This window comes from Salvelinus namaycush, unplaced genomic scaffold (assembly GCF_016432855.1).
Source record: "Salvelinus namaycush isolate Seneca unplaced genomic scaffold, SaNama_1.0 Scaffold392, whole genome shotgun sequence".
NCBI classification, from domain to species: Eukaryota; Metazoa; Chordata; class Actinopteri; order Salmoniformes; family Salmonidae; genus Salvelinus; species Salvelinus namaycush.
In genome coordinates, this window is record NW_024060919.1 from 87,079 (window position 1) to 106,804 (window position 19,726).

General features: G+C 45.9%; 1 protein-coding gene across 2 annotated transcripts in view; it reads right to left on the minus strand.

The window, feature by feature from the left end:
- Nucleotides 1–19,726, minus strand: part of LOC120040921 (CDK5 and ABL1 enzyme substrate 2-like) — a 91,269-nt gene that overhangs the window by 22,773 nt on the left and 48,770 nt on the right. For both annotated transcript variants that reach the window (XM_038985905.1, XM_038985904.1), the window contains one exon: nt 7,720–7,816. In XM_038985905.1, coding sequence (XP_038841833.1) covers nt 7,720–7,816 — 97 coding nt within the window. The remainder of the gene's footprint in view (nt 1–7,719; nt 7,817–19,726) is intronic.

The following is a 19,726-nucleotide window of genomic DNA, read 5'->3' on the forward strand; positions in this document are numbered from 1 at the left end:
CCTGTTTTCAGCCCCACCTGTTTTCAGTCCCACCTGTTCTCAGTCCCACCTGTTCTCAGTCCCACCTGTTCTGTCCCACCTGTTTTCAGTCCCACCTGTTTTCAGTCCCACCTGTTTTCAGTCCCACCTGTTTTCAGTCCCACCTGTTTAGAGCCCCACCTGTTTTCAGTCCCACCTGTTTTCAGTCCCACCTGTTTTCAGTCCCACCTGTTTTCAGTCCCACCTGTTTTCAGTCCCACCTGTTGTCAGTCCCACCTGTTGTCAGTCCCACCTGTTCTCAGCCCCACCTGTTTTCAGTCCCACCTGTTCTCAGTCCCACCTGTTCTGTCCCACCTGTTTTCAGTCCCACCTGTTTTCAGTCCCACCTGTTTTCAGTCCCACCTGTTTTCAGTCCCACCTGTTTTCAGTCCCACCTGTTTAGAGCCCCACCTGTTTTCAGCCCCACCTGTTTTCAGCCCCACCTGTTTTCAGCCCCACCTGTTTTCAGCCCCACCTGTTTTCAGCCCCACCTGTTTTCAGTCCCACCTGTTTTCAGTCCCACCTGTTCTCAGTCCCACCTGTTCTCAGTCCCACCTGTTCTCAGTCCCACCTGTTCTGTCCCACCTGTTTTCAGTCCCACCTGTTTTCAGTCCCACCTGTTTTCAGTCCCACCTGTTTTCAGTCCCACCTGTTTTCAGTCCCACCTGTTTTCAGTCCCACCTGTTTTCAGTCCCACCTGTTTTCAGTCCCACCTGTTTAGAGCCCCACCTGTTTTCAGCCCCACCTGTTTTCAGCCCCACCTGTTTTCAGCCCCACCTGTTTTCAGCCCCACCTGTTTTCAGCCCCACCTGTTTTCAGCCCCACCTGTTTTCAGCCCCACCTGTTTTCAGCCCCACCTGTTTTCAGCCCCACCTGTTCTCAGTCCCACCTGTTTTCAGCCCCACCTGTTCTCAGCCCCACCTGTTCTCAGTCCCACCTGTTTTCAGTCCCACCTGTTTTCAGTCCCACCTGTTTTCAGTCCCACCTGTTTTCAGTCCCACCTGTTCTCAGTCCCACCTGTTCTCAGTCCCACCTGTTTTCAGTCCCACCTGTTTTCAGTCCCACCTGTTTTCAGTCCCACCTGTTCTCAGTCCCACCTGTTTTCAGCCCCACCTGTTTTCAGCCCCACCTGTTTTCAGCCCCACCTGTTTTCAGTCCCACCTGTTTTCAGTCCTACCTGTTTTCAGTCCCACCTGTTTTCAGTCCCACCTGTTTAGAGCCCCACCTGTTTTCAGTCCCACCTGTTTTCAGTCCCACCTGTTTAGAGCCCCACCTGTTTTCAGCCCCACCTGTTTTCAGCCCCACCTGTTTTCAGTCCCACCTGTTTTCAGTCCCACCTGTTTTCAGTCCCACCTGTTTTCAGCCCCACCTGTTTTCAGCCCCACCTGTTTTCAGTCCCACCTGTTTTCAGTCCCACCTGTTTAGAGCCCCACCTGTTTAGAGCCCCACCTGTTTTCAGCCCCACCTGTTTTCAGTCCCACCTGTTTAGAGTCCCACCTGTTCTCAGCCCCACCTGTTCTCAGCCCCACCTGTTTTCAGCCCCACCTGTTTTCAGTCCCACCTGTTTAGAGCCCCACCTGTTTTCAGCCCCACCTGTTTTCAGTCCCACCTGTTTTCAGTCCCACCTGTTTTCAGCCCCACCTGTTTTCAGCCCCACCTGTTTAGAGTCCCACCTGTTCTCAGCCCCACCTGTTTTCAGTCCCACCTGTTTAGAGCCCCACCTGTTTTCAGCCCCACCTGTTTTCAGTCCCACCTGTTTTCAGTCCCACCTGTTTAGAGCCCCACCTGTTTTCAGCCCCACCTGTTTTCAGTCCCACCTGTTTTCAGTCCCACCTGTTTAGAGCCCCACCTGTTTTCAGCCCCACCTGTTTTCAGTCCCACCTGTTTTCAGTCCCACCTGTTTTCAGTCCCACCTGTTTTCAGTCCCACCTGTTTTCAGTCCCACCTGTTCTCAGCCCCACCTGTTTTCAGCCCCACCTGTTTTCAGCCCCACCTGTTTTCAGTCCCACCTGTTTAGAGTCCCACCTGTTTTCAGTCCCACCTGTTTTCAGTCCCACCTGTTTTCAGTCCCACCTGTTTTCAGTCCCACCTGTTTTCAGCCCCACCTGTTTTCAGCCCCACCTGTTTTCAGTCCCACCTGTTTTCAGTCCCACCTGTTTTCAGTCCCACCTGTTGTCAGTCCCACCTGTTTTCAGTCCCACCTGTTTTCAGTCCCACCTGTTTTCAGTCCCACCTGTTTTCAGCCCCACCTGTTTTCAGCCCCACCTGTTTTCAGCCCCACCTGTTTTCAGTCCCACCTGTTTTCAGCCCCACCTGTTTTCAGCCCCACCTGTTTTCAGTCCCACCTGTTTTCAGTCCCACCTGTTTTCAGCCCCACCTGTTTAGAGCCCCACCTGTTTTCAGTCCCACCTGTTTTCAGCCCCACCTGTTTTCAGCCCCACCTGTTTTCAGCCCCACCTGTTTTCAGCCCCACCTGTTTTCAGTCCCACCTGTTTTCAGTCCCACCTGTTTTCAGTCCCACCTGTTTAGAGCCCCACCTGTTTTCAGCCCCACCTGTTTTCAGCCCCACCTGTTTTCAGCCCCACCTGTTTTCAGTCCCACCTGTTTAGAGCCCCACCTGTTTTCAGTCCCACCTGTTTCCAGCCCCACCTGTTTCCAGCCCCACCTGTTTTCAGCCCCACCTGTTTTCAGTCCCACCTGTTTTCAGCCCCACCTGTTTTCAGCCCCACCTGTTTTCAGCCCCACCTGTTTTCAGTCCCACCTGTTTTCAGGTTCAGCCCACCTGTTTTCAGTCCCACCTGTTTTCAGTCCCACCTGTTTTCAGCCCCACCTGTTTTCAGCCCCACCTGTTTAGAGCCCCACCTGTTTTCAGTCCCACCTGTTTTCAGCCCCACCTGTTTTCAGCCCCACCTGTTTTCAGCCCCACCTGTTTTCAGCCCCACCTGTTTTCAGCCCCACCTGTTTTCAGTCCCACCTGTTTTCAGTCCCACCTGTTTTCAGTCCCACCTGTTTTCAGTCCCACCTGTTTAGAGCCCCACCTGTTTTCAGCCCCACCTGTTTTCAGCCCCACCTGTTTTCAGTCCCACCTGTTTTCAGTCCCACCTGTTTTCAGTCCCACCTGTTTTCAGTCCCACCTGTTTTCAGCCCCACCTGTTCTCAGTCCCACCTGTTCTCAGTCCCACTGTTTTCAGCCCCACCTGTTCTCAGTCCCACCTGTTTTCAGCCCCACCTGTTTTCAGCCCCACCTGTTTTCAGCCCCACCTGTTTTCAGTCCCACCTGTTTTCAGCCCCACCTGTTTTCAGCCCCACCTGTTTTCAGTCCCACCTGTTTTCAGCCCCACCTGTTTTCAGTCCCACCTGTTTTCAGTCCCACCTGTTTTCAGCCCCACCTGTTTTCAGTCCCACCTGTTTTCAGCCCCACCTGTTTAGAGCCCCACCTGTTTTCAGTCCCACCTGTTTTCAGCCCCACCTGTTTTCAGCCCCACCTGTTTTCAGCCCCACCTGTTTTCAGCCCCACCTGTTTTCAGCCCCACCTGTTTTCAGTCCCACCTGTTTTCAGTCCCACCTGTTTTCAGTCCCACCTGTTTAGAGCCCCACCTGTTTTCAGCCCCACCTGTTTTCAGCCCCACCTGTTTTCAGTCCCACCTGTTTTCAGTCCCACCTGTTTTCAGTCCCACCTGTTTTCAGTCCCACCTGTTTTCAGCCCCACCTGTTCTCAGTCCCACCTGTTCTCAGTCCCACTGTTTTCAGCCCCACCTGTTCTCAGTCCCACCTGTTTTCAGCCCCACCTGTTTTCAGCCCCACCTGTTTTCAGCCCCACCTGTTTTCAGTCCCACCTGTTTTCAGTCCCACCTGTTTTCAGCCCCACCTGTTTAGAGCCCCACCTGTTTTCAGTCCCACCTGTTCTCAGTCCCACCTGTTCTCAGTCCCACCTGTTTTCAGCCCCACCTGTTTTCAGCCCCACCTGTTTTCAGTCCCACCTGTTTTCAGTCCCACCTGTTTTCAGCCCCACCTGTTTTCAGTCCCACCTGTTTAGAGCCCCACCTGTTCTCAGCCCCACCTGTTTTCAGCCCCACCTGTTTTCAGTCCCACCTGTTTTCAGTCCCACCTGTTTTCAGTCCCACCTGTTTTCAGTCCCACCTGTTTAGAGACCCACCTGTTTTCAGCCCCACCTGTTTTCAGTCCCACCTGTTTTCAGTCCCACCTGTTTTCAGCCCCACCTGTTTTCAGCCCTACCTGTTTTCAGTCCCACCTGTTTAGAGCCCCGCCTGTTTTCAGCCCCGCCTGTTTTCAGCCCCACCTGTTTTCAGTCCCACCTGTTTAGAGTCCCACCTGTTCTCAGCCCCACCTGTTTTCAGTCCCACCTGTTTTCAGTCCCACCTGTTTAGAGCCCCACCTGTTTTCAGCCCCACCTGTTTTCAGTCCCACCTGTTTTCAGTCCCACCTGTTTAGAGCCCCACCTGTTTTCAGCCCCACCTGTTTTCAGTCCCACCTGTTTAGAGCCCCACCTGTTTAGAGCCCCACCTGTTTTCAGTCCCACCTGTTTTCAGTCCCACCTGTTTTCAGTCCCACCTGTTTAGAGCCCCACCTGTTTAGAGCCCCACCTGTTTTCAGTCCCACCTGTTTTCAGTCCCACCTGTTCTCAGCCCCACCTGTTTTCAGTCCCACCTGTTTTCAGCCCCACCTGTTTTCAGTCCCTATCTGTTTAGAGTCCCACCTGTTTTCAGCCCCACCTGTTTAGAGCCCCACCTGTTTTCAGTCCCACCTGTTTTCAGCCCCACCTGTTTTCAGCCCCACCTGTTTTCAGCCCCACCTGTTTTCAGCCCCACCTGTTTTCAGTCCCACCTGTTTTCAGCCCCACCTGTTTTCAGCCCCACCTGTTTAGAGCCCCACCTGTTTTCAGTCCCACCTGTTTTCAGCCCCACCTGTTTAGAGCCCCACCTGTTTTCAGTCCCACCTGTTTTCAGTCCCACCTGTTCTCAGTCCCACCTGTTCTCAGTCCCACCTGTTTTCAGTCCCACCTGTTTTCAGCCCCACCTGTTTTCAGCCCCACCTGTTTTCAGCCCCACCTGTTTTCAGCCCCACCTGTTTTCAGCCCCACCTGTTTTCAGCCCCACCTGTTTTCAGCCCCACCTGTTTTCAATCCCACCTGTTTTCAATCCCACCTGTTTTCAATCCCACCTGTTTTCAGTCCCACCTGTTTTCAGTCCCACCTGTTCTCAGTCCCACCTGTTCTCAGTCCCACCTGTTTTCAGTCCCACCTGTTTTCAGTCCCACCTGTTCTCAGTCCCACCTGTTTTCAGTCCCACCTGTTTTCAGCCCCACCTGTTTTCAGCCCCACCTGTTTTCAGCCCCACCTGTTTTCAGTCCCACCTGTTTTCAGTCCCACCTGTTTTCAGTCCCACCTGTTTAGAGCCCCACCTGTTTAGAGCCCCACCTGTTTTCAGTCCCACCTGTTCTCAGCCCCACCTGTTCTCAGCCCCACCTGTTTTCAGTCCCACCTGTTTTCAGTCCCACCTGTTTAGAGCCCCACCTGTTTTCAGCCCCACCTGTTTTCAGTCCCACCTGTTTTCAGCCCCACCTGTTTTCAGCCCCACCTGTTTAGAGTCCCACCTGTTCTCAGCCCCACCTGTTTTCAGTCCCACCTGTTTTCAGTCCCACCTGTTCTCAGTCCCACCTGTTTTCAGTCCCACCTGTTCTCAGTCCCACCTGTTCTCAGTCCCACCTGTTCTCAGTCCCACCTGTTCTCAGTCCCACCTGTTCTCAGTCCCACCTGTTTTCAGTCCCACCTGTTTTCAGCCCCACCTGTTTTCAGCCCCACCTGTTTTCAGCCCCACCTGTTTTCAGTCCCACCTGTTTTCAGTCCCACCTGTTTTCAGTCCCACCTGTTTTCAGCCCCACCTGTTTTCAGCCCCACCTGTTTTCAGCCCCACCTGTTTAGAGTCCCACCTGTTTTCAGTCCCACCTGTTTTCAGCCCCACCTGTTTTCAGTCCCACCTGTTTTCAGTCCCACCTGTTTTCAGTCCCACCTGTTTTCAGTCCCACCTGTTTTCAGTCCCACCTGTTTAGAGCCCCACCTGTTTTCAGCCCCACCTGTTTTCAGTCCCACCTGTTTAGAGTCCCACCTGTTCTCAGCCCCACCTGTTTTCAGTCCCACCTGTTTTCAGCCCCACCTGTTTTCAGCCCCACCTGTTTTCAGTCCCACCTGTTTTCAGTCCCACCTGTTTTCAGTCCCACCTGTTTTCAGCCCCACCCGTTTTAAATGTTATTTTGGCATTAATGTGTCACATCTTAGTTAGCAAACAATGTAAAAAAAATAAGATATTTCATTGAGTTAATAAAGCCACATACAAACATTCTCTCTTTTTAGTTTAGTTTTCTTGAGTAAAGCAGCTCCAAAATGCAGGTGTTTCAGCCTAGCTCAGTGCTTTCTGTGGTGGTGGGGCGAGCCAGCGGAAAACACAAAGCGTCGCGCCGTGATTGGCTCAGTGCGCTGTCACTCATGGGGACACTTCGTCACCGTCAAGTCTAAGGCTAAACTTCAAAAATTCTAGCCCCTTGGGTGCCGCCAGTGTTACATTAGAAGTGCCCATCCAAGAAGGCTCAAGGTCATTGGCAACAGATAAAATGACGTCAAATCACATCAAATTACACAACAAGTTGGAAATCGCAAATTCAACGAGTGTTTTGAAAGGAATCAGTGACAGTGGCTGTGTGGTCTCAAATCTGGGATTAAGGGGCTCTTTTCCAAGTTTAAAAGGATGACATTTGAATGACATTCAACATTGGCCATGCTGTCAATAAAACATGATTTGTGCCACGCACAAAAACTATTAACTCGGAACTGAGAAAAACGTGACTTCAGTGAGTTCAACTGGGAAGTCGGGAATAAACGAGCTCCGACTGGGAAAATACGTTTTGAACAGTCATCCAACTCGGAATTGTAAATCCGGCTTCTTTCTAGAGTTACGACCTGAAGATCAATGCCATGAGGTTGAAGTGAATGGTGGCAGGTCCAACTTCCTGTAAACACACAGTCCAGTTCAAAGTGAATGATGGCAGGTCCTACTGCCTGTAAACACACAGTCCAGTTCAAAGTGAATGGTGGCCGGCCTGTGTAGCAAATGGCTTGTTTGTATAAAAACCTATTGTAGCTCTGATTGGCTATAGCGCACCGGTCTGTGTAGACTCCGGTTCTGGATGAGACAGATGTCTTTATTAGGTTTATATTTCCTGCAGTGTCTATTAATTGTCCAAACGCACGGCCGCTTTCCCACTCTATATTGCTATAGAATTTTCACAAATGCCTAAGTATATGAAAACGTGAAAATGATCATATCTAAGTGCTTGTTTTTGATGAAAAACTAAAAAATACATGTCATTCTTCCTGGTGGTGTACATGAACAGGTTTTAAGGAGATTTCATGTTGCTGAAATGCTTTCAGTTCCACTTTAAACAAAACGTCTGTGCTATTAATTCAAGTTGTACAGTATTTATGTCCTAATGATACCTACAGTGGAACATTTTGCACTTACAATAGAAGATACATAACAACAACAAAAAACATTGAAATGTTTTCTTGGTAATATGTTTTCTTTCAGCTCAAACATTTATGTGATATGAAAAAAAATACAAATAAATCCCAAACCCCCTTTTTGGGGGAGGGGGGTCTCAGGAGGATGAGTACAGTGTGTCCAGTACCTTGCCGTAGGGCTCCAGTTCGAACCCTTCCAGTCCAGGCATCATCTCCAGACTGGTAGAGATGTTCCCTGATGAATACCTGTCCAACTTGGGGTCACTGTGGAGAGAGAGAGAGATGAGACACAGAGAGAGAGAGAGATAGAGAGATGAGACACACAGAAAGAGAGAGAGAGGAGACACACAGAAAGAGAGAGAGAGAGTGTCGGAGAAAGAGAGAATAAAAATGAGGAGAGAGAAAGAGAGATGAGCATTACTTTAGAGGGATAGTACCAGACACAGGAGAGAGACAGAGGGATAGTACCAGACACAGCAGAGAGACAGAGGGATAGTACCAGACACAGCAGAGAGACAGAGGGATAGTACCAGACACAGCAGAGAGACAGAGGGATAGTACCAGACACAGGAGAGAGACAGAGGGATAGTACCAGACACAGGAGAGAGACAGAGGGATAGTACCAGACACAGGAGAGAGACAGAGGGATAGTACCAGACACAGGAGAGAGACAGAGGTGATAGTACCAGACACAGCAGAGAGACAGAGGGATAGTACCAGACACAGCAGAGAGACAGAGGGATAGTACCAGACACAGCAGAGAGACAGAGTGATAGTACCAGACACAGCAGAGAGACAGAGGGATAGTACCAGACACAGCAGAGAGACAGAGGGATAGTACCAGACACAGGAGAGAGACAGAGGGATAGTACCAGACACAGGAGAGAGACAGAGGTGATAGTACCAGACATAGCAGAGAGACAGAGGGATAGTACCAGACACAGCAGAGAGACAGAGAGATGGTACCAGACACAGCAGAGAGGTTATGGTCGTTAAAGTAAGTCTGGAGTTATGATAGCCTGAACCATGTCTTTGGACGGGGGAAGAACTTCAAAGTGGAGCTCTTCCTAGACTAGGCAGATCACCATTCATTATTCATGATGGCAGACAGTTGTACAGTAGTATAATCTGTCAGGCAGTAAAGCCCTACTAGTGCTGAGCAAAAAGCACTACTTTTTGAGGTCGATTTGGCTTCGGCTTCATTATAAAAATGAACAAAAAAATCACGACTTCATTATGTGAGTTGACTGCTGTAACACAGTACAAAACAATTAAGAAAAGTCCCATGGCGATAGTAGTCACTGCCCATTAATTAACCATCAGCTATTCACATATTTTACTTGTTTTGTATATTACATTTGTTTTGTTTGATATTTATTTATTTATTATTTAATTCCAAGTCATCATCTCGTCTCTATAGAGCTGTGTTGCCTGACAAAATCACTATTTTAGTAGTTAATCGAAGTAAATAAAGCTTTTACGACTGCCGAATAGCAACACCTAGAGAAGCAACTGTTCACGGTGTACCCCTCTTGATCGTGTCTCTTATGTAGTCTAAAATAAAACAGACCCGGACAAGAAGTCACAATGGATTATGGTCATTGTAGTTAATTATCACGTTTTCTGCTGTAAACTATGTAGAACACTGGTCTGTTGGAAACTACATCACACCGTTCGGCCACGATCTGATTTCTCTCTAGAGAAACTGCAGCGCAATGTGCATGTTATAGATAAACACAGCATGGCAGGTCTTAACGTGACCGTGCCGCCGAGTCAGGCACAGCCGTAGGGTACTCATTTTACTGTACTGTTAAATGGTCTACTTTAACCTGACAACGGCTGTAAATAAAAGCATGAGCTGATGCACACCCAGAGAATATTATTTAGTGTAGAGGTAACGGCGAATAAACTGTAATACATACTGAGAGTTGCACACTCGATATAAATAAACTCCCAATCATTTATTTAGGTAAAACACCAACGTTTCGGCATCACTGTGCCTTTTTTTTAGGTTGGCCATTTTTAACATACTACCTTGTCGTCTCAATCAACAAAACTTAATCATACCTAAAAACACTTTCATTCTAAACGTACAAATGTTAGCATAAACAGATAAACTGTCGCGTGGAATGTACGTCACGATTATCAGCCAAAGAGCTGATTCCAAATGGACTTTATTCAACTAGCTAACTAACACTTTTTTTTTTTTTTTATGTTGGAAGGCAAATTACGTTTCATCCCCTGCGCAAGGACCAGGTTAGACGAACCTCATGGTTTCAGGTCGTGTCGATGATGAAAAGACGTGGGCTCCGGTTAATTAATACAGTTATGTGTTCAAGCACTTTATCACCGATAAGTTGCTTTGCATAAAGCTTGCAGTAAGGACTAGTGAGCTGTATCCGTTTAAATAACAGCTATACTATTCTTTAGCATTTGGGTATTATGCAAACCTTGAGATTCCACCAAGTAGGTGTAGATATCGCCATAGGCTACTTTGGGCCATTTGAAAGGGTTGTAATTCCCAGCTGGTATCTGGCAAGTTGAAAGGACATAGTCAAGAAGAATCAACTTTTCTAAATACCTACACCGTTCAAGGCAAAGACTGGAAGTAGTTACGCAACGTAGAGTGCATTCGGGAAGTATTCAGACACCTTGACTTCTTCCACATTTTGTTACGTTACGGTCTTATTCCAAAATTGATTAAAATTGTAATTTTTCCCTCATCAATTTACACACAATACTCCCGAATGACAAAGCAAAAAGAAGTTTAGACATTTTTGCTAATTAATAAAAAATAAATTGAAATATCACATTTACATAAGTATTCAGACCCTTTACTCAGGACTTTGTTGAAGCACCTTTGGCAGCGATTACAGCCTCGAGTCTTCTTGGGTATGATGCTACAAGCTTGGCATGCCTGTATTTGGGGAGTTTCTCCCATTCTTCTCTGCAGATCCTCTCAAGCTCTGTCAGGTTGGATGGGGAGTGTTGATGCACAGCTATTTTCAGGTCTCTCCAGAGATGTTGGATCAGGTACAAGTCCGGGCTCAAGCCACTCCTGCGTTGTCTTGGCTGTGTGCTTTGGGTCGTTGTCCTGTTGGAAGGTGAACCTTCGCCCCAGTCTGAGGTCCTGAGCTCTCTGGAGCAGGTTCTCATCAAGGATCTCTCTGTACTTTACTCCGTTCATCTTTGCCTCGATCCTGACTAGTGTCCCAGTCACTGCACTGAAAAACATCCCCACAGCATGATGCTGCCACCACCGTGCTTCACCGTAAAGATGGTGCCAGGTTTCCTCCAGACGCGACGCTCGACATTCAGGCCAAATAGTTCAATCTTGGTTTCATCAGACCAGAGAATCTTGTTTCTCATGGTCTGAAAGTCTTTAGGTGCCTTTTGGAAAACTCCAAGTGGACTGTCATTTGCCTTTTACTGAGGAGTGGCTTCCGTCTGGCCACTCTACCATAAAGGCCTGATTGGTGGAGTGCTGCAGAGATGGTTGTCCTTCTAGAAGGTTCTCCCATCTCCACAGAGGAACTCTGGAGCTCTGTCAGAGTGACCATTGGTTTCTTGGTCACCTCCCTGACAAGGCCTTTCACAGATTGCTCAGTTTGGCCGTGCGGCCAGCTCTAGGAAGAGTCTTGGGGGTTCCAAACTTCTTCAATTTAAGAGTGATGGAGGCCACTGTGTTCTTGGGGACCTTCAATGCTGCAGAAATGTTTTGGTACCCTTCCCCTGATCTGTGCCTCGACACAATCCTGTCTCGGAGCTCTACGGACAATTCCTTCGACCTCATGGCTTGGTTTTTGCTCTGACATGCACTGTCAACTGTGAGACCTTAATATAGACAGGTTTGTGCTTTTCCAAATCATGTCCAATCAATTGAATTTACCACAGGTGGTCTCCAATCAAGTTGTAGAAACATCTCAAGGATGATCAATGGGAACAGGATGCACCTGAGCTCAATTTCGAGTGTCATAGCAAAGGGTCTGAATACTTATGTAAATAAGGTATTTCTGTTTTCGCTTTGTCATTATGGGGTATTGTGTGCTGATTGCTGAGGATTTATTTAATCCATTTTAGAATAAGGCTGTAACGTAACAAAATGTGGAAAAAGTCAAGGGCTCTGAATACTTTCCGAAGGTGCTGTATCTAAGACTAGAGAATTAGATTCAGATTAACTTCTAGCTAGCCAGCCAGCTAGCTAATGTCAGCTAACCGGCAAAAAAACTAGGGGTAAACAAACAGTGACGTACGTATTATGTGATAGCTTTACTAGCTTTCCTGTCAGTGTAAGCAGGTCAGGTAACACATTAGATTGGCACAACAGGTATCATGCAAATTATTTGTTGTTGTGACAGCTAAGTATGTTAATAATAAAGACAAGTGAAAATATTTATTGAAACGACAAACAAAAAAAGTGTCAGTAAAGTTTCCTTAGGATGACACCAAAGTTAGACTAATGACATGGGAGTAACAGGACTACCCTAGGATGACACCAAAGTTAGTCTAATTACATGGGAGTAACAGGACTACCCTAGGATGACACCAAAGTTAGTCTAATTACATGGGAGTAACAGGACTAACCTAGGACGACACCAAAGTTAGTCTAATTACATGGGAGTAACAGGACTACCCTAGGACGACACCAAAGTTAGTCTAATTACATGGGAGTAACAGCACTACCCTAGGACGACACCAAAGTTAGTCTAATTACATGGGAGTAACAGGACTAACCTAGGATGACACCAAAGTTAGTCTAATTACATGGGAGTAACAGGACTACCCTAGGATGACACCAAAGTTAGACTAACTACATGGGACTAACAGGACTACCCGAAGACTGTATTCTACTCGGGGGTGTGGTCACGTTAAGCCACGCCTCGCCGGGTGCATCTGTTAAGCTCACAGCTCAACAGGCATGGTAATGTAGTAGAATCTAGCAGACACTAGGCCCTACTAAAGGAACAGGCATGGTAATGTAGTAGAATCTAGCAGACACTAGGCCCTACTAAAGGAACAGACATGGTAATGTAGTAGAATCTAGCAGACACTAGGCCCTACTAAAGGAACAGGCATGGTAATGTAGTAGAATCTAGCAGACACTAGGCCCTACTAAAGGAACAGCCATGGTAATGTAGTAGAATCTAGAAGAAAAAAGAAACGCACACCTATGTAGGCGAGGTGCTGGCTAGCGGAGTAGAAAACTAGAAAATAAAGGAGAGCCGCACACTCTAGGAGCTCAGATGCAAAAATATTTAATTACCAACGTTTCGACAGGCAAGCTGTCTTCATCAGGGTACAATCACAGACACTGCGGGATGACTCGTTTATATATAGTGTCAAGACACACAGGTGTCTGTAATCATGGCCAACAGTGGCCTAATATCATTGGTTAATTACTCATATTAAAACGGCATAGAATGAGCAACATACAATTAATACAAATGGATAGCATACGATCATAGACACACTAAAGACCACACAAGCCTACAAACAACCACAATGGCAAAGTCACAACAATCACAACAATCACAAGAAAAAAAAGACAAGGCCGAGGATAAAGTCTACTTCTGGAGAAACCCTGACAAGGGAGGTCCTGCTCCTCCTCTCCATGGCAGGCGCAGGAGGGATGCCGCTTACTTCGATCCACCCCTGTCTGATCAACACTCTACAACCAGCGCCTCATCGGCTTCCAGTGGTCGTTTTTTATTCAACGAGAGACTGGACGGACGGAAGGGCGGAGGTGGCCGCAGGCACGCACATCGACGAGATGCCGCACCCGACGGGGTAAGAAGAAACGACTATCAGAGGCAGAGGAGACCGTTCACACGGTCCCAGAACCCACGGGACTGAGTGTTTTCAATTTATCAAGCAAGTTATTGAGCCCTGCCCATGTCTCTTTGCTTAATAAAGGGTTATCTTTTGTGCCTACGACCCAGTGCAACGACTTTGATGTTAAGGTAGACATGTTTAAGTTTTTTAGAAACATCCGTTTAAGGGAATACTTTAGCTCCCCTGATCCTGATATTTCTATTGAACCTGTATATTGCTCACCTGCACATACTCTGACTCCTTTTAGAGGCAAGAGTTATTTTATACCTCCTACCAATCGCAATCACTCTATCGAGACATATTGTAGACTTGTTGAAAAAGATGTTGCGCAACTCCTTAAGAACAAACAGGAGTCCAAATCTTTCCACAATTTACATAAGGATGAAAAACACGCGTTGCTTGATTTACAATCCGATACCTCAGTCCTTATTCGTCCTGCTGACAAGGGTGGGTCGGTTGTACTTATGGATAGGGCAGCTTATGTAAATGAGTGTCACAGACAGCTGCTTGATAACACCTTTTACAAGAAACTCAGAAGTGATCCCACTTCTCAATTTCAGAATACTATCTTAACTGTCCTAGATGGGTATTTAGGTTGTGGTCAGATAACCAAAAAAGAACATGACTTTTTGGCTATTCAACACCCAAAAATTGCCACTTTTTATACTTTGCCGAAATTACATAAGAATGTTACTAAACCTCCAGGGCGCCCTATTGTAGCGGGCATTGATGCAGTAACGGCCCCTCTTTCTACTTTTGTTGACTTTTTTATTAGACCACTCGCAGAACAGCTCCCCTCCTTTGTAAAGGACACCAGCAGTATGATCTCTATCATAGAATCTCTTGATCCTCTCCCTGAGAACACATTGTTAGTTACTTTTGATGTTGAGTCGTTATACACTAATATTCCTCACGAGGGCGGTATTGAAGCTATGGAACATTTTCTTCTGCAACGTGACCCCAATAAACTACCTTCCAGTGAATGCATTATAACATTGGCTGAAATAGTACTTACACACAACTATTTCATGTTTCTAAATGATTTCTTTATTCAGACGAAGGGTACTGCTATGGGATCCCCCATGGCTCCTAACTATGCTAATTTGTATGTTGGTTACATGGAGAAACAGTCTATTTTCAATCCTCTCAAAAATGTTTTCTTGCCTAACATCATTATTTGGAAACGGTATATTGATGATATTTTTGTTCTATGGAGGGGTGATGTAAAACAGCTCCAGGCGTTCCATGATTTTCTTAACTCCTGTTCTGAACATTTGAGATTTACTATGCAATCTGATACACGTCAAATCAGTTTTCTTGATCTTCTGATCTTGTGTGAAAATAATGTTCTATACACTGATCTTTACAGGAAACCTACTGATCGTAACAGTTTGTTGAGGGCTGACAGTTGTCACCCACTTCCCTTGAAAAATAGTTTGCCCTACAGCCAATTCTGTCGAATCAAAAGAATTTGCAAAAAACAATCAGATTTCGACAGAAATATGGCTGAGACGCAAAGAAAGTTCAAGGAGAGGGGGTACAAAAATGATCAGATTAATAATGCCATTGAGAAAATTCAAAACAAAACGAGACATGACCTTTTTCAAGGGCAGTCTCGCAAAAAGACGCATTCTTGCATTTTAACTACCCGCTATTCAAAGCGCTCTGAACAAATTAAGGGAATCGTTCACAAACATTGGCATATTCTTAAATCCGATGATAGTCTCGGTAATGTGTTTTCTGACCTTCCCTTGGTCGTATTTTCGCGGGGCAGAAATCTCCGAGACCAATTGGTACACTCTGATTTAACCCCCCAAGATATTCCTGAACAACGTCTATTTGCGCCCCTATTGGATGGTAATTATAAGTGTAATGGCTGTGCCCAATGCAATGGCACTTATAAATGCAGATCCTTTAAACATCCACAAACAGGGACATCGATCCCAATCAAAGGTGTTATTACGTGCTCCACTAAGGCAGTTATTTATCTCATAACTTGTCCTTGTGGTAAAAATTATGTGGGTAAAACAAAGCGTGAATTAAAAGTACGTATCTCAGAGCATCGTAGCACCATTAGGTGCAAAAACTTGACCTACCCAGTTGCGGCCCACTTTTTGGAGGCAGGCCACTCGATTTCATCTTTGCGTTATATTGGCATCGAACATGTCACCCTCCCTAGGAGAGGGGGTGACCTTGATAATTTATTGTTAAGACGAGAGGCTGCTTGGATATTTAACTTAAAGACCCTTGCTCCCTTCGGTCTTAATGTGGACTTTGATCTGAAGCCATTCTTGTGATTGTTGTGATTGTTGTGACTTTGCCATTGTGGTTGTTTGTAGGCTTGTGTGGTCTTTAGTGTGTCTATGATCGTATGCTATCCATTTGTATTAATTGTATGTTGCTCATTCTATGCCGTTTTAATATGAGTAATTAACCAATGATATTAGGCCACTGTTGGCCATGATTACAGACACCTGTGTGTCTTGACACTATATATAAACGAGTCATCCCGCAGTGTCTGTGATTGTACCCTGATGAAGACAGCTTGCCTGTCGAAACGTTGGTAATTAAATATTTTTGCATCTGAGCTCCTAGAGTGTGCGGCTCTCCTTTATTTTCTAATGTAGTAGAATCTAGCAGACACTAGGCCCTACTAAAGGAACAGACATGGTAATGTACTAGAATCTAGAAGACACTAGGCCCTACTAAAGGAACAGGTAATGTACTAGAATCTAGCAGACACTAGGCCCTACTAAAGGAACAGGCATGGTAATGTAGTAGAATCTAGCAGACACTAGGCCCTACTAAAGGAACAGGTAATGTACTAGAATCTAGCAGACACTAGGCCCTACTAAAGGAACAGACATGGTAATGTAGTAGAATCTAGCAGGCAATAGGCCCTACTAAAGGAACAGACATGGTAATGTAGTAGAATCTAGCAGACAAGGGGCCCTACTAAAGGAACAGACATGGTAATGTACTAGAATCTAGCAGACACTAGGCCCTACTAAAGGAACAGACATGGTAATGTAGTAGAATCTAGCAGGCACTAGGCCCTACTAAAGGAACAGACATGGTAATGTAGTAGAATCTAGCAGACACTAGGCCCTACTAAAGGAACAGCCATGGTAATGTACTAGAATCTAGCAGACACTAGGCCCTACTAAAGGAACAGGCATGGTAATGTACTAGAATCTAGCAGACACTAGGCCCTACTAAAGGAACAGGTAATGTACTAGAATCTAGCAGACACTAGGCCCTACTAAAGGAACAGGTAATGTAGTAGAATCTAGCAGACACTAGGCCCTACTAAAGGAACAGACATGGTAATGTACTAGAATCTAGCAGACACTAGGCCCTACTAAAGGAACAGGTAATGTAGTAGAATCTAGCAGACACTAGGCCCTACTAAAGGAACAGGCATGGTAGTGTACTAGAATCTAGCAGGCACTAGGCCCTACTAAAGGAACAGCCATGGTAATGTACTAGAATCTAGCAGACACTAGGCCCTACTAAAGGAACAGGCATGGTAATGTACTAGAATCTAGCAGACACTAGGCCCTACTAAAGGAACAGGCATGGTAATATACTAGAATCTAGCAGACACTAGGCCCTACTAAAGGAACAGGTAATGTACTAGAATCTAGCAGACACTAGGCCCTACTAAAGGAACAGGTAATGTAGTAAAATCTAGCAGACACTAGGCCCTACTAAAGGAACAGGCATGGTAATGTAGTAGAATCTAGCAGGCACTAGGCCCTACTAAAGGAACAGGCATGGTAATGTAGTAGAATCTAGCAGACACTAGGCCCTACTAAAGGAACAGGTAATGTAGTAAAATCTAGCAGACACTAGGCCCTACTAAAGGAACAGGCATTGTAGTGTACTAGAATCTAGCAGACACTAGGCCCTACTAAAGGAACAGGCATGGTAATGTACTAGAATCTAGCAGACACTAGGCCCTACTAAAGGAACAGACATGGTAATGTAGTAGAATCTAGCAGACACTAGGCCCTACTAAAGGAACAGGCATGGTAATGTACTAGAATCTAGCAGACACTAGGCCCTACTAAAGGAACAGCCATGGTAATATAGTAGAATCTAGCAGACACTAGGCCCTACTAAAGGAACAGCCATGGTAATGTAGTAGAATCTAGCAGACACTAGGCCCTACTAAAGGAATAGACATGGTAATGTACTAGAATCTAGCAGACACTAGGCCCTACTAAAGGAACAGACATGGTAATGTAGTAGAATCTAGCAGACACTAGGCCCTACTAAAGGAACAGCCATGGTAATGTACTAGAATCTAGCAGACACTAGGCCCTACTAAAGGAACAGGTAATGTAGTAGAATCTAGCAGACACTAGGCCCTACTAAAGGAACAGGCATGGTAATGTAGTAGAATCTAGCAGACACTAGGCCCTACTAAAGGAACAGGCATGGTAATGTAGTAGAATCTAGCAGACACTAGGCCCTACTAAAGGAACAGACATGGTAATGTAGTAGAATCTAGCAGACACTAGGCCCTACTAAAGGAACAGACATGGTAATGTAGTAGAATCTAGCAGACACTAGGCCCTACTAAAGGAACAGACATGGTAATGTAGTAGAATCTAGCAGACACTAGGCCCTACTAAAGGAACAGACATGGTAATGTAGTAGAATCTAGCAGACACTAGGCCCTACTAAAGGAACAGACATGGTAATGTAGTAGAATCTAGCAGACACTAGGCCCTACTAAAGGAACAGACATGGTAATGTACTAGAATCTAGCAGACACTAGGCCCTACTAAAGGAACAGACATGGTAATGTAGTAGAATCTAGCAGACACTAGGCCCTACTAAAGGAACAGACATGGTAATGTAGTAGAATCTAGCAGACACTAGGCCCTACTAAAGGAACAGACATGGTAATGTACTAGAATCTAGCAGACACTAGGCCCTACTAAAGGAACAGACATGGTAATGTACTAGAATCTAGCAGACACTAGGCCCTACTAAAGGAACAGCCATGGTAATGTACTAGAATCTAGCAGACACTAGGCCCTACTAAAGGAACAGGCATGGTAATGTACTAGAATCTAGCAGACACTAGGCCCTACTAAAGGAACAGACATGGTAATGTAGTAGAATCTAGCAGACACTAGGCCCTACTAAAGGAACAGACATGGTAATGTACTAGAATCTAGCAGACACTAGGCCCTACTAAAGGAACAGACATGGTAATGTACTAGAATCTAGCAGACACTAGGCCCTACTAAAGGAACAGTCATGGTAATGTACTAGAATCTAGCAGACACTAGGCCCTACTAAAGGAACAGGCATGGTAATGTACTAGAATCTAGCAGACACTAGGCCCTACTAAAGGAACAGGCATGGTAATGTACTAGAATCTAGCAGCCACTAGGCCCTACTAAAGGAACAGGCATGGTAATGTACTAGAATCTAGCAGACACTAGGCCCTACTAAAGGAACAGGCATGGTAATGTACTAGAATCTAGCAGACACTAGGCCCTACTAAAGGAACAGGCATGGTAATGTACTAGAATCTAGCAGACACTAGGCCCTACTAAAGGAACAGACATGGTAATGTAGTAGAATCTAGCAGGCACTAGGCCCTACTAAAGGAACAGACATGGTAATGTAGTAGAATCTAGCAGGCACTAGGCCCTACTAAAGGAACAGACATGGTAATGTAGTAGAATCTAGCAGGCACTAGGCCCTACTAAAGGAACAGACATGGTAATGTAGTAGAATCTAGCAGGCACTAGGCCCTACTAAAGGAACAGACATGGTAATGTAGTAGAATCTAGCAGACACTAGGCCCTACTAAAGGAACAGACATGGTAATGTAGTAGAATCTAGCAGGCACTAGGCCCTACTAAAGGAACAGACATGGTAATGTAGTAGAATCTAGCAGGCACTAGGCCCTACTAAAGGAACAGACATGGTAATGTAGTAGAATCTAGCAGGCACTAGGCCCTACTAAAGGAACAGCCATGGTAATGTAGTAGAATCTAGCAGACACTAGGCCCTACTAAAGGAACAGCCATGGTAATGTAGTAGAATCTAGCAGACACTAGGCCCTACTAAAGGAACAGCCATGGTAATGTAGTAGAATCTAGCAGACACTAGGCCCTACTAAAGGAACAGCCATGGTAATGTAGTAGAATCTAGCAGACACTAGGCCCTACTAAAGGAACAGACATGGTAATGTAGTAGAATCTAGCAGACACTAGGCCCTACTAAAGGAACAGACATGGTAATGTACTAGAATCTAGCAGACACTAGGCCCTACTAAAGGAACAGACATGGTAATGTACTAGAATCTAGCAGGCA